Source organism: Phycodurus eques, chromosome 3, assembly GCF_024500275.1.
Source record: "Phycodurus eques isolate BA_2022a chromosome 3, UOR_Pequ_1.1, whole genome shotgun sequence".
NCBI lineage: Eukaryota > Metazoa > Chordata > Actinopteri > Syngnathiformes > Syngnathidae > Phycodurus > Phycodurus eques.
The window spans coordinates 18,541,283-18,564,263 of NC_084527.1; the positions used below are offsets into that span (position 1 = coordinate 18,541,283).

The following is a 22,981-nucleotide window of genomic DNA, read 5'->3' on the forward strand; positions in this document are numbered from 1 at the left end:
AATGTTTTCTGCTGGTTACTGGTAATAGTTTGCTGAAAGCAGAAATACAGACTGAGTAGAAGTCAGTCTGTTTAAGCAAAATCACTCATTAAGCGAGCCGATTGATTGTTCTGTATTCCAACAAAGTAACAACGGGAAACACTCCAAAAATTTCGAGTCGTCAGTACAGCTACCGCTATCCGACGTCCGGATTTGGGCTGGGTTTATTTCCTGAAATACAAACACTTCATTTGTTTTGCAATCAAACCTAACATCCTGTTTCCTCCCGCCAGACTGAACAGCGAGAAGTGGATGGATGTGCAGGTGGGAGACATTATCAAGCTCGAAAACAACCAGTTTGTCACGGTGAGGCATTGAGTCCCCCCAGAATTTCTAGAAGACGCCATGCCTCAATTGGCCGCAATGAACACAGGCTGGCCAATCACAGTGGAGTACAGAACATTGTAGAAGTTTAAAGTCCCTATAGTTGCTTTGTCGCAGTCCCCTTCCCCATTCACCCAAACCGGGAGGAACTGGTAGGTTACCGCATATACCGGATTATAGTTCACCTCCAGGCTCTGAAAACAAAAACTAGCCAAGTCTTTGCCAGCTATAACATCAAGGCTAGTTCCATGCTTGTATTATCTGTAAAATAATAGTATGGATTTAGCTCGTCTACAAAATGCTAACATTATGCTACTAACACTAGGCCTAGTTACTGTCGCCAGAGCTAACAAGGCTGGCTCCAGGCTCATATTATTTGTGAAAATAATGGTACTCCTTGTTTGCCTGGTATGCAAAATGCTAACGTTATGCTACAAAGGTGAGGCCTAGTTGCTGTCAGTGATCACTAGCAAGCTTAGCTATCCAAGCTAACAAAACTAGCTCTGTGCCTGTATTATCTATCAAATGAATAAATAAATAAATCAGGTAAGCTGTTAGCGCAGCAGGTGAATGCGATTTACAATTACCATGTTAAAGGTATACTGCGGTTTCGAAAAGTCAAGGTTTCAACTACCGTAACAATGTCCATTACTGGTAATTAACTTGTTTTTAATTGGAGGAGGGGTTGCTGCAATATGATTGGCTGCTTGCAAAGACAAGATTTTTCATGCGCTAAACAGTCAGCCTCTCTTTGATTTTAATGAGCAGAGCTTTATGCTGCCTTTCCCCCCCCTTCCTTCACAGCTGAGCAATGGGGGAGGAGCGGCAGTGCACACATGTGGAGGGGAGGGTTAGACGTGAGACGAACATGCAGATAAGGAAACAAGTTACACTAGCAGGAAAAGGAGACAGTTCAATTGTATTGACAATACAAATTCTGGAGTAAAAACATTTTTTAACAAAGGTGCCAGTGTGTCTAATGGAACTGTGGCTAACAGTCCCTTCTGAGAGAATCTTCTCCAAAACAGGGCAGATAATTTCCAGACAGACAGACAGAAGAAACCTGATTAGCTCTTCAAACCTTGAGGCAGTTAGTGTTTCTCAATGGCAATATCCACTGTAGATAAGTTAACTGGATGGGGATTTTTTTTTTCTTTTGTTTGTACATAATTTAACTTATATTTTCTTGTGGTGGCACGGTGGTTGACTGGTTAGCACATCTGCTTCCCAGTTCTGAGTACCCGGGTTAAAATCCGGCCTCCCCTCTGTGGAATTTGCATGTTCTCTTCATGCCTGCGTGGGTTTTCTCCAGGTACTCCGGTTTCCTACCACATCCCAAAAACATGCATCGTAGGTTAATTGAAGATTCTAAATTGCCCGTAGGTGTGAATGTCAGTGCGAATGTTTCTTTCTATGTGCCCTGCGATTGGCTGGCGACCAGTTCAGGGTGTACCCCGCCTCTTGCGCGAAGATAGCTGGGATAGGCTCCAGCACACCCACGACTAGTATGCGGTACGGAAAATGGATGGATGGATGGATGTTGTTTTTTGCAGTGATCCTGTTTTTTCACTTTTAATTGCTTCAGTAGAAAAAAAGTCAAAAGCCTAAAAGAGTTAACTTTAATTGTAAACACTTTGTTTGGTCTGCTTTTTTAATTTTATAATTTTTTTTGTTGCACTATGTACAGGGGATCTCCAACATGGTGCTCGCAGGCACCAGATAGCCCCAAAGGAACACGAGTAGCCAGCGGATCTGTTCTAAAAAATAGCTCACCACTGATGGAACATTTTTATTTACGAAGTGTTCATATTTATTCATTTATTCATTCATTAATTTAAACTTAACATGAAATATGTTTTATTAATGTACCAAATATTCTATATTATGTTTGAAAATGTTCAATGGAAAAAAAGTTTTTTATTTACCCAAATCTTTCAAAATAATGGATTTTTGAGCTGGAATTTAAATAACATAGCACTGTGATATTTTTGCTCAAGGTTAACATATTGTCAGAATCTTGCCTAATTCCAACTGTCTCCCAGGCTGACCTCCTGCTGCTGTCCAGCAGCGAACCGCTCAACCTAGTCTACATCGAGACGGCTGAGCTGGATGGGTAAGTCTTGGTCCTGGTCCACTCCCCGTTGTTGTTTGGCTAAATTTGTCTCTCCTATTCCTAAGTGAGACCAACCTGAAGGTGCGGCAGGCCTTGCCGGTGACTGGGGACCTCGGAGATGACGTCAGCAAGCTGGCGGACTTTAATGGTAAGACAACAAAAAAAAAACGTGAAAGCCGTCGGAATTCATCTCAAACACCTTGCGTTTGTGACATGAAGGCGAAGTCCTTTGCGAGCCCCCCAACAACCGGCTGGACCGCTTCACAGGGACGCTGACCTACGCGGGGCAGAAGTACGGTCTGGACAATGAAAAAATCCTACTGCGAGGGTGCACCCTGAGGAACACCGAGTGGTGCTTCGGACTGGTGCTCTTTGGAGGTGCCAGAACGCTTCTTCTTAGACTGAACGTCATTGTCTCCCATATGAAGTCATCTTACATCTCCTTGTTGTCGTTTTTTATTCCAGGCCCAGAGACCAAGTTGATGCAGAACTGTGGCAAGAGCACTTTCAAGAGGACCAGTGTGGACCGTCTGATGAACGTCCTTGTCCTCAGTGTGAGCATCCATGACAGAGTTGTTGCACCCCGTTTTTCATGTTTTGAAAAAACACTAAGCAGTCTAAATTATAAGGAATGCGTGATAACAGTTTTTTTCCACCGATACCAATAACCTGCTGCTTTCCCAAGCCGATACCAATATCTGATATTATTTGTTTAATGGTTTATATCAGGGGTCTTAAACTATTTTCAGAACAAGGACCCCCAATGGAAGGCTCACATGTGACTTCCTACTTATGGACTACTATGTATTTTGTCTCTATTTGTGATTTATATTAAACTCATCTTATAATACAATGCCTTTTGTTATTGGCACTACACACAAGTACAATGAGATTGAGATGAGATGCTTTGTATAAATGTACCTGCAATCATCCATCCATCGATTTTTCTGTACCGCTTATCCTCACTAGGGTCGCGGGCGTGCTGGAGCCTATCCCAGCTATCTTCGGGTCGGGAGAGAGGCGGGGTACACCCTGAACTGGTCGCCAGCCAATCGCAGGGCACATAGAAACAAACCACCATTCGCACTCACATTCACGCCTACGGCCAATATAGAGTCTTTCGCTCAACCTACCATGCATGTTTTTGGGATGTGGGAGGTAACCGGAGTACCCGGAGAAAAGCCACGCAGGCACGGGGAGAACATGCGAACTCCACACAGGCGGGGCCGGGATTTGGATCTCCGGACACGCTGGAGAGATAATGTCTTCTGGTTGGCCCTTGGACGAATTACCTGGGGAGAAGGAACTCTGGGCTTATCTGCTTAGGCGTGAAGAGGCCCGGTAGGGGGGGTGTTGGTGCCGATCAAGCAAGCCGGCAGATGCTGGATACACACTTCCACATTCTCCTGACGAACGAAGGAGGGCTGTTGTGTGTTTTGATGTGAATTCCATTTGTAGATGATCAAATTCATTGCCCAGAGAGCGATTGTTGGAAAGGAAGATAGCGAGCAGGTACTGTAGGTAGCAGAGTTAGCTGTTGTTACCTTAGCTATTAGCCCATCGTGATAACGATGCTTACACTTGCAGGTAAACCGCCCCCTCGTTCCCCCTCTGTCAGCTTGAGCTGCTAAGCGAGTCCGCTCCTTCATAGGTTGCTGGGTTTTGCCGTGAACAAATTCAGTCACTGGATGATTGTAATTTCGGAAAGTGCTGGTGATCATATGCTGATTTGGTGCAGATATTGACTATTTTATGTGTCATAGGTGAGGAAATTTGGTCAAAAAAATCCATTACTGTCACGAGCCAATGCAACGGCAGCAGTTTGGCTGGTGGCTGCTGGTGCCAGCGCGCCTCTGAATGATATGGCGCTTGCTAACTGTGCAGGTTTTTTTTGTCTCGGACTCATCAGTGTGACGTCATTTTTTTCCAATATCGGGTTGATAATTATTGGTCTGATAATTATAGTGTATCCCTATGAATTATTATTCCAGGCCGCCATTTTTATTATTGCGCACCTAGTGGATGGGTGCACCATAGTCTGGGAATCCTTGTCTTACAGTATTCCTCCCAACCACATTAGGTTTGGTGCACCCCCTTTTTTCTCCCCCATCTTATTGTTTATTGTTAATCAATGATCCCATGTGCAGATCTTTGGCTTCCTGACGTTCATGTGCACCATCCTGGCCATCGGGAACTACTGCTGGGAGCTGGGCGAGGGCTCTGCATTCACAGTCTTCTTGCCCAGGCAGAACGGCAACAATGCCGCTTTCTCATCCTTCCTCACTTTCTGGTCCTATGTCATCATCCTCAACACTGTGGTGCCCATTTCCCTCTATGTCAGGTGAGACCGAAGTGCTATGTTTACAGGACTCTAATGTATTTTCTGTGGTTTTGATGTCACTTCTATGGTTGGAACAGAGCCTAAAAGTGCGTGTAATACTTATTGACAAAAACGGATCCTAAAAGTACTTGAAAAGTGTGAACATTTCATACTATAAAAGGTGCGTAAATTACATTCCCACAACATATTCAGAGATTTTATAAACAATTTCAAAGAACTTCACAAAGTTACATGTGCACCGCCTGTGACACGACATGTTTTCCTTTTTTCTTCTACGCATTTTCTAACACACAAAATGCCATTTCGTTGCTTGTGAATGTCATTCTTGACCCTGGAAAAATGAAAAGATTAAAAAACATTCAATTTAAGAATTGGATTTATGTAGTTTTTACACAACCCGTTAAAATTACAGATTATTTGAGTGAGAATTGGCTATGTTAAGAGCCATAGATTTTGGGGAACAACCCTGTGCATTACGTTCCCTTAAAAGTAGCATATAAAGAATGTTGCGTTTAAGCCCATTAGAACCATCGCGTTGTTTGTTTTTTTCAGTGTGGAATTCATCCGCCTGGGCAACAGCTTCTACATTGACTGGGACCGGAAGATGTACCACTCTCGCAGCGACACCCCTGCCGAGGCGCGCACCACCACGCTGAATGAGGAGCTGGGCCAAATCAAGTATGTGTTCAGTGATAAGACGGGCACGCTGACACAAAACATCATGACCTTCAACAAGTGCTCCATCAATGGCAAGATGTACGGTGAGGAAACTAGACCACCTGATAAAAGGCCTTGTCGGTTAAGTCGTTACATTCACTTACTGTAAATTGTCCACTGGTGTTTTTTAACAGGTGATGTTTTTGACTACATGGGCCAGAGACTTGAAATTAATGAGGTGAGTTTTTACAGGTTTTAATTTATTTATGTATGTATTTATTTAATTAATTGTCTTTCTTTACCTTTGGTCTTGGCCATGTTAATCATAGCTTTCTGGGTATACTATGAAACACAGACTGTTTTATTTTTTTTTTTTTTATTTTTTTATTTGTTTTCCCCCCCAAACCAAAATATACTGACTGCTTTTCTTAATCAACAATAGTACCATAACAAATCTCGCAAACACTTGGGAAAAGGTGTTAGCGTCCGATGAAACCAAGGTTAAACTTTTTACCATCATTCCAAAAGGTTGTTGTGATGACCTGAAAATTTACAACTACACTACAAAGACATTTAATGTTCAAAGTGATGAACATTATTGTTATTTTTATTTTTATTATTTCTCGAATAATCTCTCACTTTGAATTTAATGCTGCCAACGCGTTCCAAAAAAGCTAGGACAGAATCAGAAGCATTATCATCTTTATTTGGCAAGTATATCAAAAACACAAGGAATTTGTTTCTGAGAGTTGGAGCCACTGTAGTACGACAACAGACAGCCACTGGGACAAAATAGACTGTACTTTGAGGACGTAAAAACACACTACAGAGTCATTGAGCAATGAAAGGTTACCAGTAATGTGGTAATGCTGATACAATGACAATGATGCAAAGTCTTCAAGCAATTTAGAGCACTGTAATAGTGCAATAATCTGGTATAGTGACAATTGTGCAAATGGTGCAGAGTCTTCAAGAAAGTTTAAAGTGACGAGTAGTGCGATAATCTGGAACTGTGACAATTGTGCAAATAGTGCAGATACAGTGCTGTGGAAAAAATATTGGCCCCCTTCTCAAATACTAATATTTTTGCATGGTTTCCCCACTTTAAGATCATCAAACAAATGTAAATATCAAACAAATACAGACGTCCCAAATGTTACGAACTTCCGTATTTTGTTACAGAAATCACTGAATGTTAACTTGTTAAAGCAGTAACACTGATTGTTCGGGATATTGGAAAAGAAATATCCAGCGTCTGACATTACCGGCGTGTCCACATTGGACAACTGCTTCTTACAAAAGTATCACAAAGGGAGGACAAGGAGTGGATCGACGATGTCAATACTAATTGCTAAGCTATCGATATAAGCACTCACAAAACATTGAAATAAGTGATTTGGTGAAACAATACACTTGTCACATAGGTCTGGCTGGAACCGTGTTTTTGCAGAGAGTAACTAACTTTGAACAACAAAATAACAGGCCAGTTAATGTGTTTAGAGATGTAAATATAAAATAATTAACGTCCACACAGGACACCGCGTCTGAACCGGATATGAATGAGTACGTCACTGAATAAATATTTGTAATATAAGATAATCTTTATTAGTCCCACAATGGGGACGTTTGCATCGTTTCAGCAGCAATTGTGGATTGAAGAAATAAATATATCATGTAAATAGCATGCAAGATGTAATTACATCTTCTTGCATGTACAAAATAGAAACCAAAACTATTGTCCATACATAAACTATCCACTATTAGTCGCTCAACAATGTTATTTGTCCATCCGTCCAGCCATTTTCTTCCGCTCCTCTGAGGTTGGGTTGCTGGGGCAGTAGCTTTAGCAGGGAAGCCCAGACTTCCCTCTCCCCAGCCACTTAATCCAGCATTTCTGGAGGGACCCCGAGGCGTTCCCAGGCCAGCCGGGAGGCATAGTCTCTTCAGCATGTCCTGGGCTGTCCACGGGGTCTCCTCCCGGTGGGACATGCCCGGAACACCTCACCAGAGAGGCGTGCAGGTGGCATCTTAATCAGATGCCTGAACCACCTCATCTAGGTCCTTTCAATGTGGAGGAGCAGCGGCTCTACTCTGAGCCTCTCCCGGGTGACCAAGCTTCTCTCTCTATCTCTAAGGGAGAGCCCAGACACCCTGCGGAGGAAAATAATTTCGGCCGCTTGTATCCGGGATCTTGTTCTTTCTATCACGACCCACAGCTCGTGACCATAGGGTAGGAATGTAGATCGACCAGTAAATTGAGAGCTTCGCCTTTCAGCTTAGCTCCTTCACCACAACGAACCAATAAAATGTCTGCATCAGTGCAGACGCTGCATCGATCTGCCTGTCGATTTCCTGTTCCCTCACTTGTGAACAAGACCCCAAGATACTTGAACTCCTCTACTTGGGGCAGGATCTCATCTCCGACCTGGAGAGGGCACTCCACCCTTTTCCGACTGAGAACCATGGTCTCAGATTTGGAGGTGCTGATTTTCATCGCAACTGCTTCACACTCTGCTTCGAACAGCTCCAGTGAGACTTGGAGATCACGGCTTGATGAAGCCAACTGAACAGCCCATATAAGGGGGTTCAGTACCCCATACTCCCGAAGTACCCCCACAGGACTCCCTGAGGGACACGGTCGAACGCCTTCTCCAAGTCCACAAAACATGTAGACTGGTTGGGCAAACGCCCATGTACCCTCGAGGACCCTGCCAAGGGTGTAGAGATGGTCCAGTGTTCCATGGCCAGGACGAAAATCACACTGCTCCTCCTGAATCTGAGATTCGACTTGCCGACGGACCCTTCTTTCCAGCACCCCTGGATAGACGTTACCAGGGAGACTGAGGAGTGTGAATCCCTCTGTAGTTGGAACACACCCTCCGGTCCCCCTTCTTAAAAAGGGGGACCACCACCCCAGTCTGCCAATCCAATGGCACTGTCCCCGATGTCCAAGCGATGTTGCAGAGGCGCGTCAACCAGTACAGCTCCACAATATCCAGAGCTTTTAGGAACTCTGGGCGAATCTCATCCACCCCCGGGCCATTTCCACCGAGGAGCTTTTTAACCACCTCTGTGACCTCAACCCCAGAGATCGCAGAGCCCGTCTCAGAGATTACTTTACTTTTCACTATTAATACAGTATAATTTTTATTAATTATTTATGGTAATTCTTTTTCATCCATCCATCCATTTTCCAGTACCACTTATCCTCACTAGGGTCACGAGCGTGCTGGATCCTATCCCAGCTGACTCTCTGCGAAAGGCGGGGTACACCCTGAACTGGTCGCCAGCCAATCGCAGTGCACATATAACCAAACGACCATTCGCATTCACTTTCACACCTACTGGAAATTTAGAGTTTTCAATTAACCTACCATGTATGTTTTTGGGATGTGGGAGGAAACCGGAGGTACCCGGAGAAACCCCATGCAGGCACGAGGAGAACGTGCAAACTCCACACAGGCAAGGCCGGATTTGAACCCAATTCCTCAGAACTGTGAGGCAGACGTGCTAATCAGTCGTTCGACGTGCTAACCAGTCCTTCACCATGCTTCCCATTATTTTTCATGGTTTTGTCATTTATTTTTTATTTCATCTATTCAAATGTAGAATATGCTTATGTTTGAGTTAAGCAGTGGTTATATTGCAATTTAATTATATATTTTTATTCGTTTTATGGGAGCTATTTTTCAGGATTGACTAATATAATTGTTATTTATTTTATTCAATTGTAGTACTTTCTTATTTTTAGTCACTTTATGTAACCCATTGATTAATAATAAATTGATCAGTTTTTCTCATACCTACTGTTGCTGATTATTGTTCTGAGTAAAATAGCTTCATCCAGCCTTTTCTAACATTCCATACTTCAAAATAAGTAAAGTATGCATGATTGTTGTTAATATCGGATCGGATCGATATGGCTGTCAGCCGAAATTCAAGGTTGCAATATTGGTATCGGATCGGAAGTGAAAAAGTTGGATAGGGACATCACTAGTGAGTACCAGACTGACCTCCCAGCAGTTCAGACATGTTTCCAATTAAAAATGTGTGCCACATTTTGAAGCGCAAAATTGAGAGTGAATTCCACCTGCAAAGCAATTAATGTCCTCAATCCACAAATGCTTATTGTTGTTAAAACAAAAGGTGACAGTCGTAAACATGCTCCTATCCCAGCCTTTGTGGACCATGTTGCAGGCATCAAATTCTAAATGAGTATTTGCAAATATCTTGTCTTTGTAGTGTATTCAATTGAACATAGGTTAACAATTGTATTGTTTTTACACAACGTCCCAACTTCATTGGAATTTGGGTTTGTAGAACTATAACTTATATACTATTTTTATAGTAGTATATTTTTTAATACTATTTTTTATTTTTATTTTGTGGAAGCACTCAAATAACGAGCTGCAATTCGTTTAAAAATAGCAAGTGAAAAATGTCAAGCAGCCCCGTGTGAGGGGGAAAAAAAACAAAACAAAAAACTAGTGGGGAAAAGGTCAGCTGTGGATAGGATATCATTCCATAGTGTACCTGTGAGCAGCACACCGAGATGGTGGATTTCTCCTTCAACCCGCTGGCCGACCCCCGCTTCATCTTCCACGATCACGCCCTGGTGGAGGCCGTCAAGCTCGAGACCACCGAGGTGCACGCCTTCTTCCGACTGCTCTCCCTCTGCCACACCGTCATGGCGGAGGAAAAGAAAGAAGGTGATGTCACTAGGTGGGACACAAATTTTTTTTTCCTGTACTGATGGAGTGAAAAAAAACCCGCTGACCTCCTGCAGGGGAGCTCTCATACCAGGCCCAGTCTCCTGATGAGGGCGCTCTGGTCACAGCTGCTAGGAACTTCGGCTTTGTCTTCCGCTCGCGGACGCCCGACAGCATCTCCATCGTGGAAATGGGAGAGCAGTGCACTTACAAACTCTTGGCCATCCTGGATTTCAACAACGTCCGCAAGAGGATGTCCGTCATTGGTAAATTAATACAATCAGCATCAAAACCAAGAAAAGTATTCTGTACGATTTTATAAGTGGGCAGCACAGAGGATAGTGGTTTGCACATCTCCATCGTTCTGAGGTTTGGGATTTGAATCTTGGTTCCTATACACCTCCATCCATCTATCCTTTCACCCATCCATTAAAAAATAAAAATAATGCAGTATGACCTTTAGGGGGGTGTCGTCGTGCAGCTAGTAGAGACCATGAGTCATTTTATTTGTTCAAGCTGGTAGAAATGAACAGTGTCATGAAACAGTATTGGGCCCCTTCTCAAATCCTTGTCTTTTCCATAGTTCTCTCACTTTAATGTTTAAGATCATCAAACAGATGTGAATATTAGACAAATATAACCCAAGTGAACTTGTTGGTGTAAAATACTGTTTTTAAATGGTGATTTTATTTATAAAGGAAAAACAACTATTCAAAGTTACCTGGCCCTGTGTGAAAAGTAATGGGCCCCCTAAACCTAATAACTGGTTGGGCCATCCTCTCAAGAATTCGAGAAGGGGCGATACTTTTTCACGGCATTGTAACTAAGAATTATGAGACACCTTTACATAAGCATATCTATTTTACCTGCTCTGTATTTAACATAATATTGGCTATTTGGAAAGAAATAAAGCAAAACATCCCCATCTGGTGCTTTATGCTTCTAAAAAGTCATAAGAAAAGTCTGAATCAGAATCAGAATCATCTTTATTTGCCAAGTATGTCCAAAACACACAAGGAATTTGTCTCCGGTAGTTGGAGCCGCTCTAGTACAACAAACAGTCAATTTACAGAACACTTTGGGGACATAAAGACATTGACAATAAACAATTGTGCAAAAAGATGCAGAGTCCTCTAGCACTTAGAGCAGTTCGAACGACTAATATTGCAATAGTCCGGTGCAATGACCATTGTGCAAAGGGCGCTGAGACTTCAAGGAGTGTATGCGGTTTAAAGTGACAAGTAGTGCGATCATCTGGGACAATGTCGGTTGTGCAGATGTTACAGATACTCCTCAATCAGTGTGCAAATGGAGCAGATGCTACTCTGGCATGAGTGGCCAGTATATGCAAATAGTGCAGCATGGCGAGACAACTACAGTGAGTGCACAAGTAATAAATAATTGGCCCCACAGAAATGTGACAACGAACTCAAGTCAAAAAATTGCCAGCTTGTTGTAATGGAATTATAGGTTAGGTGTTTAAGAAGTTGATCGCAAGAGGGAAGAAGCTGTTGGAATGTCTACTAGTTCTAGTTAGCGTTGATCGGTAGCGCCTACCTGAGGGAAGGAGCTGGAAGAGCTGGTGACCGGGGTGCAGACGGTCCGAGAGGATTTTGCACGCCCTTGTCTTAGTTCTGGCAGCGTGCAAGTCCTCAATGGTGGGTAGGGGGTTACCGACAATCCTTTCAGCAGTTTTGATTGTCCGTTGCAGTCGGAGCTTGTCCTTTTTTGTAGCAGCACCAAACCAGACTGTGATGGAAGAACACAGGACCGATTCGATGACCGCTGTGTAGAACTGTCTCAGCAGCTCCGGTGGCAGGCCGTGCTTTCTCAGAAGCCGCAGGAAGTACATCCTCTGCTGGGCCTTTTTGAGGACGGAGTTGATGTTGTTCGCCCACTTCAGGTCCTGAGAGATTGTAATTCCCAGGAACTTGAAGGTCTCGACGGTTGACACAAGGCAGCTGGACAACGTGAGGGGCAGCTGTGGCGAAGGATGCCTCCTGAAGTCCACGATCATCTCTACCGTCTTGAGCGTGTTCAGCTCCAGGTTGTGTCGCCCGCACCACAGCTCCAGCCGCTCCGCTTCCTGTCGATATGCAGACTCGTCACCGTCCTTGATGAGGCCGATGACAGTGGTGTCATCTGCAAACTTCAGGAGCTTGACAGTCGGGTTCGCTGAGGTGCAGTCGTTCGTGTAGAGAGAGAAGAGCAGCGGAGAGAGGACACAACCTTGGGGCGCCCCAGTGCTGATGCTGCGTGTGGATGAGGTTGCCTCCCCCAGCCTGACCTGCTGTGTCCTGCCCGTCAGAAAGCTGTAAATCCACTGGCAGATGGCAGGTGAGACGCTGAGCTGGAGAAGCTTGGTTGAAAGGAGTTCAGGGATGATGGTGTTGAACGCTGAGCTGAAGTCCACGAACAGGATCCTCGCGTAGGTCCCTGCACTGTCGAGGTGTTCTAGGATGAAGTGCAGTCCCATGTTGACTGCATCATCCGCAGACCTGTTCGCTTGGTAGGCAAACTGCAGGGGGTCCAGCAGGGGACCTGTGACACTCTTGAGGTGGTCCAGCACGAGACGTTCAAAGGACTTCATGACCACAGATGTCAAAGCGACAGGCCTGTAGTCATTCAGACTAGAGATTGCAGGTTTCTTGGGGACTGGAATGATGGTGGAGCGTTTGAAGCAGGATGGAACTTCGCACATTTCCAAAGATCTGTTAAAGATCTGAGTGAAGACTGGAGCGAGCTGGTCCGCGCAGACTTTGAGGCAGGATGGGGACACATGGTCCGGTCCTGTTGCTTTGTTAATCTTCTGTTGTTTGAAGATGCGTCTCACATCCTGTTCATGGATGGTTAACGCAGAAGTCAGAGGTGTGGTTGTGGTCGCGGGTGCGGCCGGGTGGGTGTGTGGAGTGAAACTGTCCTTTTCAAATCTGCAATAGAAGGTATTCAAGTCGTTGGCTAGTGTGCTATTGTTCTCAGCTTGGGGGGGCACAGAGAAGAAGGGCACAGAGATGTTTCATCTTTCGAGGTGGCAAAAGTACTGACACTCTTTTCTTAAGTTGAAGTACTGATTCCACTCCTCTTAAGTCTGAAATACATGGGTCTCGTTTGATGTGCGTCCAGCATCTGAGACGCATAAAAATGAGCAGGGACGCAATGGTTACCATTCCTTAGACAATGGGCACAATACTTTTTTCCTGGCTCGATAACTTTTCATTGATGTGGTGGCTCACGATGCAGCAAGCTGCTGGCTTTGGCTCTGTAGATGCACACACTTGGAACACTTAAGGCAAAGTTAACTATTTATTAAATTAACTAGCTAAGGAGCTAAACAGCTCGCTCGGTCGTGGCGACATACTCAGGTCACTGACTGTCGCAGACCGTGGTCCGCGTGCAGACCTAGGAACCAGTCCCATGCATACCCGCAACACTGCCAAAAAACAAAGGTTATGATTCAAGACATAAGAGGTGCGCAACATATTACTGTGTGCACTTATTAAGCAACATATCACTGTGCGCCCTTATTAAAAGTGCATATATGTGAAATGCCATTATGAAACAAAACTAAGGTTTTAAACAAGCATAACCAATAAATTTGTTCAGTTAAGATTTGTTCAATTAAAATATGTAAAATTGTTTTAGCCTTTACATTTGTCAAGATGCCAAACAGAAAAGGGGAAACTAAAACTAGATTTTTCTTAAGTTAAGCACTTTATTGAACACTTATAACTTTCTCTTTTTATTTACTTGCTCTTATTGTGAAATCCAGCCCTACTTTTATTTAATAAATGAGAGAAGTAGTGCTCATACTGTATGTTTAATTGCCAGGGCAGAATTGATAAGATTTGTACAATTCTTTATTATGCTCTAATATTATATCAGTGGCATTCAAAAATACCTTAAACAATACTATTGTTTATCGTGAAAGTTTTGGGAAAATATATTGTTCGAAAAAATTTACTATCGTGGCAGCCCTAAACATATACAGTATATTGAGAGACAGCAAGAGCAATTGATATCAAATATATTGTGCAAACAGTATAAAAGAGAGTAACAATTGTAATAAAAATCTGCAATATAGCGGGACCGCAAAGCAAGATCTGTGATATAGTGACGGATTACTGTTTCTGTATTTCGTGATGATAAATTGCTTGTTCCAGGGCTGGTACTCATTGTTTCAATGACGTGCATCCCGGGACTCACATAGTCTCAAGTATAAAATTATCAATGGAAATGTACTTAGTTATAAAAACACATTTTTACTGTTAATTATGTTTATACAATACCCATTTTGATAACGTTGGGACAATGAAGAACTATGCACACAAGATGCATGTTTATTCATTTAGATTAGAAAAAATAAAATCACGTTACGTTGCATGTAGACTTTTTTTTTTTTTTTTTAATCAAACAACGGAACCCATAGCGTTGCTAAAGTTGTGAATTCTAAAAAAATGCTAAATTAGCTCATGACAACCAGTAAAATATACACATTGCTTGTATGTTTTTCCAGATTAGATATACTTTTTGAATGCCAGAAGCTGATGGTTATTTGGCTGGCACAAGACAATGCCTTTGACACAAATCATTCTTGGAGCAGACAAACTAAATTTCGAAAAAATAACGCGAATAGGGAATATCTTCCATCCATCCATTTTCTGAGCCGCTTCTCCTCAGTAGGGTCGCGTGTGTGCTGGAGCCTATCCCAGCTATCATCGGGCAGGAGGCGGGGTACACCCTGAACTGGTTGCCAGCCAATCGCAGGGCACATACAAACAAACAACCATTCGCACTCACTTTCGCACTTACGGCAATTTACAGTCTCCAATTCATGCATGTTTTTGGGATGTGTGAGGAAACCGGAGTGGCCGGAGAAAACCCACGCAGGCACGGGGAGAACATGCACACTCCACAGAGGCGGGGCCGGGGATTGAACTCCGGTCCTCAGAACTGTGAGGCTGACGTCATTGTCTTTAAGGCCCTCTGCACACTTGGCAACAGGTGAACCAGACCGGTTCACATGTGTGAGGGTCAGTCACATGAGCGGCGGGGCGTCGCTGACTGTATTTATTTTTTTGTGATTGTCCAGTCCAGTCGCTTTCAGCTTTCAGCTCTGTGTCCTGCGGGCTTAATGCTCCCTGGTTCACGTTCCTTCATGTAGCCGCGGTCCCATTTTTTTCAGCCTTATAAGATTCTAAGATCTCAACCAAACAATCAATCAATCAAGATCACAAACGCGGTTGACTTTCTCTTTCTCTATTTATGTCATATCGTTATACACAGAGGTTAAAAAAAAGTAACGAGCCTATGTTAAAGGTGCCATATTTTACTCAACCAACTTTTTCTAGTATTTGGGATCTAGTATTGGGTCTATGGTGCCTTAATATGTAACATATAAATTTAAATCATCCATGCATTCCTGAGTACCAGACATTATTCTGCCGAGTGGCCTGAGATCAGGTAATTCAAATTTCTCGAGCTTATCCACGTCACTAGTGAAGAGCTCTGCCTACCTCTCCGCTCTCGAGCCAGGGCTGTCAGTGTTCCAAACCTGTGCTCGCACAAGTAGGTCGTCTTCACAGAGGCAACCAATCAGAGGAAAGGGGGGCAGTCTTAGCCAAATATGGATAAAGCAGATACAAAACTGGGTCAAACAAGTAGCTGTCAGAGGGGCCTTTTCTTGACACTCGTATGATAAAACCAACGTATTTTTTAAATGAAATTGACTATGTTAGAGAGTCACTATATGGAGCTCTAAATAGCCAAAATATGGGACCTTTAATATTTTAAGTAAGGGTTAGAAAATAGATATTTCATTTAAAATGTAAGGAGTAAAACTAAACAGCTGTTTAAAAAAAAAAAAAAAAGTGCAGCTAACTAAAACATTAACTTAAGTACTGCAACAAGGTATTTGTACTTTGTTACTTCATAAAAGTGGCATTTATTCCGTTGTGTGATTCAAATCCAAACCAGTTCGGAGCCCCAAGGGTAAGCTGTCGTTGTACTGCAAAGGAGCGGACACCATCATCTACGAGAGGCTTCACCAATCCTGCGCCAAACTTATGGACGTCACCACAGAGCATCTCAATGTCAGTGCACTTCCAGTGCATTACGGAAAGTTCCTTGCATGAAGAGTTTATTGACGTTTGTTCCCACTACAGGAGTTTGCAGGGGAAGGCCTGCGGACCCTGGCGCTAGCCTACAGAGACTTGGATGAGGACTTTTTCCTTCAGTGGCAGCGGCGCCACCATGAGGCCAGCACGGCGCTGGATGACCGCGATGGCAAGCTGGAGCAGCTGTATGAGGAGATAGAGACAGACCTGCTGGTAGGCCACCTGGAAACGTTGCTTGAACACGGCGTTGAATGAAAGCTGTTGCGCATTTGTGTCCAGTTGCTAGGGGCAACTGCAATAGAAGACAAGCTGCAGGACGGAGTTCCGCAAACCATTGAGCAGCTGTCCAAAGCAGACATCAAAATCTGGGTTCTCACCGGTGACAAGCAAGGTCTTAACTTTTTATTTATATTAAGGTTTTAAATCCAGAGGGAGCGGGGGGGGGGGGAGCAAACAAAGAAAAATACCAAACACTCAGTGAAAAAACTAATAAAAGGTCGAGGGAGCGCAATTTTTTTTTTTGATAGACCATTTAAAAACTATATATATATTAGTTTTTTAGTTTAAATAAATCAATCAATCGCATTTTCAAATGATTTGTATTTGACCTTCATTAGCTAAGGCCATGTTTTGATTAATATGCAGGTGTAAAAATAAGTTATTAACCACTTTAACTACTTATTGAAATACTTGGCCAATATTTTTCATTTTATATTAAAAAGAAATTTAAATTGCAGAAACGGCAGAAAACATTGGCTACTCGTGCAACCTGCTGCGCGAGGAGATGAATGACGTCTTCATCATTTCTGGCAACTCACCAGATGATGTCAGGCAGGAGTTGAGGTAGCTATCGCTGTTTTCATCCTCCATTTTTAATTATTCTTTTTTGACAATTTATCCTTTTATACGTGGCAGAAACGCACGCACTTCCATGAAACCGTCAGCTGCTGAGGATTGTGTGTTTTTGCCAGAGAAGACTCTGGGTAAAACCGCAAAGACTGTCACAGATGAACCGGTGAACGGCGAGTATGGCCTAATCATCAATGGACACAGTCTGGTACACGGCATGAACTTTTATGCCCTTTTCGTTATTAGCATGTCACTATCCTTGTTGTCTGCTAAATTAGCCCTAAAAAAAATTACTTTTATGGTCCCACTCGAGGTTCAACGGATTCTCCCAACATGTTTGATGGCATGAAGTTCAGTAGTTAAAGCAAAACAGCAAGCTAACAATGCTAAAATGTTTAGCTTTGTGCTAATCATCTTAAGATTCGATGAGTTCATCAACCAAGCTAAAGTATGTTTTTTTTGTAAACATCCATTTTCATATTCTGTACAATTTCGTCTTCAATAAAGCTAACATCCATTTTTCATTTTCAATAAAATGTTGTCTTCAATAAAGCTAAAATATACATTTTGATGATATTTGTAATCATCAAAGATCATTTACTATTCAGTAAAGCTAAGGAGACAATTTAGTGTTCAATAAAGCTATGGTATGTTTTTTTTTTTTTGCAAACATCTTTTCCTAAGCAGGTTGTTAGGCTAATGTTTTTGTTTTTTTTTCTTCATAAAAATTGAAGACAATTTGAGTCTTCAATGAAACTAGTATCCATCCATCCATTTTCCGTACCGCTTATCCTCACAAGGGTCCTGGAGCCTATCCCAGCGATCTTCGGGTGAGAGGCGGTGTACACCCTGAACTGGTCGCCAGCCAATCGCAGGGCACATAGAAACTATGTTTTTTCCAAAAATTCAAGACATTTTCATCTTTAATGAAGCAAATGTTTTTTGTAAACAAAAGCAATTCATAAAGTGACATACGTTTTTTTGTACACCTCAGACCATTGAGTCTTCAAAAAAGCTAACGTACATGAAACATCAAAGACAATTTGGAGTCGTCAGTGAACCTAATGTGAAAATTAAAACAAATCAACACATCTTTAAATAATAAAACAATACACCAATAAGTGCTTGCTTAGTTTCTTTGATCTAAGTTGGATTGCTTTTTAGCGATGTTTCGATTCTGGCATTGAGATTTACGTTGGTGTTTGTTGTTGTGGCAGGCATACGCATTAGACAGCAGTATGGAGTGGGACTTCCTGCGCACAGCATGCATGTGCAAGGCAGTGATCTGCTGTCGTGTCACACCGCTGCAGAAGGCACAGGTAGTAGAGCTGGTGAAGACGTACAAGCGTGCCGTCACACTGGCCATCGGTGACGGCGCCAATGACGTGAGCATGATCAAAGGTAAGGTAAATCTTAATTTTTAATATTATTTTGTTTAAACTGACTTTTTTGTTGACTAATGGTTTGTCCTTATAATTTTTTAATATATTTAAAAAATATATTATTATGATTATTTTTTACCATCGCTTTTAGCAACACTAAAGCTCTGTGGTGGACAATTGTCGTCGTAATTTGGTGTCAACTGTATGTTTCCCTACAGTGGCGCACATCGGCGTGGGCATCTCGGGCCAGGAGGGCATGCAGGCGGTGCTGTCCAGCGACTACTCCTTTGCCCAGTTCCGCTTCCTGCAGCGCCTCCTGCTCGTGCATGGCCGCTGGTCCTACCTGCGCATGTGCAAGTTTCTTCGGTACTTCTTCTACAAGAACTTCACCTTCACTTTCGTCCACTTCTGGTACGCCTTCTTCTGCGGCTTCTCCGCACAGGTGAGACCGGGGCCAATGGAGTGCGCTTCGATAGTAATCCACCAGGGTGATGGCTCATTCAATTCAGCTAAGTGTTAGCCATGGAAGGCTTCAATCTTTTTATCCCTGGAATCTGATTGCATTCTTTAATGACAATGGTGCCTGGACTTATATGTTTAATTGTTTCCATGACCCTGCTTGCATCTCAAAATCATCTTACTCCATTAAAATGAATAGAAATGCCTTTAATTGCCAATTTGTTTATATAGCGCATTTCATACACAAGGTAACTCAATGTGCTTTATATGGCATTGCCCATTCCACATCACTAGGTGCTTTTTATGAAGAGTGAAATGGAAAAAAAAGATCAAGCTTTAAACTCATGGGCACATGCACACACACAATTTTGAAACGATATGTGACGTCATCTGATGTTATCGGATTTTTTTGAGATGGTGAGATGAATTTAAAGGCATTTAAACAAAGTCAAGTATTAGTTTGTATCATTCAAAATTTTGACGTCGATATTTTCCCCTTTTTACCGCAAACGAACATTAGCTCCAAATAACAGTTATTGGCCTCCTTGACTACTAATGATCGGTATCGGCACTGGGAAAAAAAGATTGCCACTATTGTTGCCACAATCTCGTGAGGATTAGCGGTGTCGAAAATGGATGGATGGACTGATTTCAGTTGTATTTTATTTATTTATTTTTTTTCCTTTTGATTTTTCCTTTCATGCCTGATCGTTTTCAATGTTTATCATTTTTTTATTTAATGTACTGTATTTTTAAATAGCTTTTATTAATTTTTTTACAGTTACATATTTTTTGTAATCTGCTTTTTTAAATTATTTAATTTAATTAAGTTTTTTTTTTTTTTTTAGTATTTTAAATTTTGTGTATTCTTGAGCTTTTTAGTAATTAGAATTTGTAATTATTTAAATGTTGAATTATATTTTATATTTTAATCCAGTTTTCTCATTTTATTATTTTTGATGTAAATCTGCTGGTGACTTTTCCATTGATTTTTAATTTGTATTTTTTATGTTTATGTATTTTCATTTATTTTTTTTATTGGCAGTATTAATGTATTATTAGTTTTTATTATAATTTAATTTTATTGTCTTGGATTTAATTTCTTCAAACTTAAAATAACATGCCACTTTCTCCTTCTAGACGGTGTATGATGAATGGTTTATAACACTGTACAATCTGGTATACACAGCACTACCTGTGCTGGGAATGAGCCTCTTTGATCAGGTATGCATTTTAATAATAAAAAAAAATTCAAAAATTAAAATAGTGGTGCCTTGATTTTGGAGTTTAATTTTTGCCGTTACCATTCCATTATATTACTTTTTGAATGTCCCTGACTGAGATGGCTCGTCAGGCATGACGTGCCACTTAACTCATTCACTGCCAGGTTTTCCAGCTAACATGGATATTTGACTTTTAAAGCCGTCAATGGCAGTGCATGTGTTAAGAAAGCTTCTCATTTATTTCAATATGTCGCCCTCCTTTCTCCTATTTCTGTGCACTAAATTCCCCAAACATGACTATAACATGGAATGTTAAAGCATTATAACTCATGACAGTCGTATCTCGAATCATCTTTTTCATTGAAATGAAAAGGCTTTTAATTCTTTCCAGACACCACTGTTACATCACCTTTTCTTTTAACAACTAAGATACACCAACAAAAATGTTTGTAACGTGTGTTTTAATAAAAAAAATGGCACTCTACGGTATTGTACTTCATATAATTAAAAAGTTTGCGACCCCGAAGGGGACAAGCCAAAAGGAAAATAAATGCATCATATACTGCTCCTTCTGCTGTATGTGCCGTGGCCACCAGGGGGCTGTATAATACATAGACATACTGTACATGTATATTTTCGAAGTAGAAGACCGTCACAGCTAAGATAAATTCTGCTCTAATATTAGTGTATATCTTGTATACTCTGTCTTCATTCCTTACTCCTATTTGTGTTCAAATATGTTGTTGACTATATAACTACCGGAATATCAGTGCTAGTTTTGTTAGCCCGTCTGCGGCAATTCTCATTATGTGTTAGCATTATTTTAACAAACTTTCGTCAAAGTTATGTGGTTTGCTTAAATACACAACGTGCATTTCTCTTTTTATGTTTAGTTTTACAGTAAACTTCAAATAGGAGTGGCAATAAAAAGCTTGAAGCAAGCACTTCACTATCTGCTGTTTGTTCGTTGCCCCGTAGCGCTCGTAACTCCAATTTTTGCTCGCAATTCAGGACAAAAATCGGCTGAGCGACGGCTTATGTTAAGAAAAACATAAAAGTCGGCTCACTCAAAAGTCGAGGTACCACTGCAATTTATTAGCGTGTGGAGGAATCAATTAAAAGGTTCCATATTGGTTTTTAGTGTGAAGAAAAGGCTCCTCTGACATACTTGTTTGACCCAGTTTCGTGTCCGTTTTGTCCATATTTGACTAAGACTACACCCTTTCATCTGATTGGTTGCCTCCGCGTAGAAGACCCAACCCTCACTACTTGTGAGAGCACACGTTTATGTTGACACTGCTGGCTTGGGAGCGTAGAGGTAGGCGGAGATCTTCGCTAGTGACGTAGATAAGCTCGGGAAATTCAAATAACCTGATTTCAGCCCTCTTGGTAGAAAACGTCTGTAACTCAGGAATTCATATAAAGTAATTCATATTTCACATGTTTAAAATATCCTAGAGACTAGAAAAAGTTGGTTTGGTAAAATATGGGACCCTTAAATTGCACTCCACTTGGTGGTTATAGGATGTAAATGACGCGTGGAGCTTCCAGCACCCTCAGCTGTACGTGCCGGGGCAGCTCAACCTGTATTTCAGCAAGACGGCCTTCTTCAAGTGTGCCCTGCACAGCTGCTACAGCTCCCTGGTGCTCTTCTTCATCCCATACGCTGCAGTCAGCCAGGCGGCGCGTGCTGACGGCAAGGATGTGGCTGACTATCAGTCCTTCGCTGTCCTCACTCAGACCTGCCTGCTATTCGCTGTCACCATCCAGGTATCCTCCTTATGCTGTGACCTCCTTTGTTGAGATGATTATGCTTCTTACTTCCTGTCTGTGTGTGTGTGTGTGTGTGTGTGTAGCTGGGTTTGGAGATGTCTTACTGGACGGCGGTCAACACCATCTTTGTCGTGGGCAGCCTGGTCATGTACTTCGCCGTAACCTTCACCATGTACAGCAACGGCCTGTTCCTTGTGCTGCCCTCAGCCTTCTCCTTCATAGGTACGCCATGAATGGTTTCCTCCCTGAAGGAGCATCTTGGTTTGGCCCTTTTGCATCGACATTTTTTTATGTCAACCTGGAATTTTTTAGAGAGATTATAAATAAAGAAAAAATATTGAAAAAAAAAAAAAAGATATCATATATCTACTGTATAGAATACTGATCTATGAAATATAATTTTAAATATATTTAAATACATTTAGAAACTACAGTGGGTACGGAAAGTATTTAGACCCCCTTCAATATATGTGTGTGTGTGTGTGTATATGTATATATGTATGTGTAATATGTATTTGTTTATATATAATAGTGTGTGTGTGTATATGTATATATATGTATAACCCCAATTCCAATGAAGTTGGGACGTTATGTTAAACATAAATAAAAACAGAATACAATGATTTGCAAATCATGTTCAACCTATATTTAATTGACTACGCTACAAAGACGAGATATTTCATGTTCAAACTGATAAACTTTATTGTTTTTAGCAAATAATCATTAACTTAGATTTTTATGGCTAACACGTTCCAAAAAAGACTGAGAAAGTTGAGGAATGCTCATCAAACACTTGTTTGGAACATCCCACAGTTGAACATGCTAATTGGGAACAGGTGGGTTCCATGATTGGGTATAAAAGGAACTAAAAGGAGAATTGCTCAGTCATTTACAAGCAAAGATGGGGCGAGGTTCACCTCTTTGTGAACAAGTGCGTGAGAAAATTGTCCAACAGTTTAAGGACAATGTTCCTCAATGTATAATTGCAAGGAATTTAGG

The 22,981-nt window shown here is 41.8% G+C and overlaps 1 protein-coding gene across 4 annotated transcripts in view; it reads left to right on the forward strand.

Moving 5' to 3' along the window:
• atp8b5a (ATPase phospholipid transporting 8B5a) overlaps positions 1 to 22,981 on the forward strand; it is a 41,471-nt gene that overhangs the window by 13,170 nt on the left and 5,320 nt on the right. For 3 of the 4 annotated variants that reach the window (XR_009768291.1, XM_061672312.1, XM_061672315.1), the window contains 20 exons: positions 273 to 345; positions 2,406 to 2,476; positions 2,542 to 2,624; positions 2,696 to 2,854; positions 2,942 to 3,030; positions 4,624 to 4,817; positions 5,370 to 5,578; positions 5,669 to 5,712; positions 10,003 to 10,183; positions 10,261 to 10,449; positions 16,157 to 16,272; positions 16,345 to 16,509; positions 16,576 to 16,687; positions 17,034 to 17,139; positions 17,212 to 17,353; positions 18,363 to 18,546; positions 18,746 to 18,969; positions 20,127 to 20,210; positions 21,734 to 21,979; positions 22,066 to 22,204. Coding sequence is in view for 3 of the 4 variants with exons in the window: in XM_061672312.1 (XP_061528296.1) it covers positions 273 to 345; positions 2,406 to 2,476; positions 2,542 to 2,624; positions 2,696 to 2,854; positions 2,942 to 3,030; positions 4,624 to 4,817; positions 5,370 to 5,578; positions 5,669 to 5,712; positions 10,003 to 10,183; positions 10,261 to 10,449; positions 16,157 to 16,272; positions 16,345 to 16,509; positions 16,576 to 16,687; positions 17,034 to 17,139; positions 17,212 to 17,353; positions 18,363 to 18,546; positions 18,746 to 18,969; positions 20,127 to 20,210; positions 21,734 to 21,979; positions 22,066 to 22,204 (2,810 nt within the window). In the remaining variant the exon portion in view is untranslated. The remainder of the gene's footprint in view (positions 1 to 272; positions 346 to 2,405; positions 2,477 to 2,541; positions 2,625 to 2,695; positions 2,855 to 2,941; positions 3,031 to 4,623; positions 4,818 to 5,369; positions 5,579 to 5,668; positions 5,713 to 10,002; positions 10,184 to 10,260; positions 10,450 to 16,156; positions 16,273 to 16,344; positions 16,510 to 16,575; positions 16,688 to 17,033; positions 17,140 to 17,211; positions 17,354 to 18,362; positions 18,547 to 18,745; positions 18,970 to 20,126; positions 20,211 to 21,733; positions 21,980 to 22,065; positions 22,205 to 22,981) is intronic. The other variant, XM_061672313.1, reaches the window with a different exon arrangement.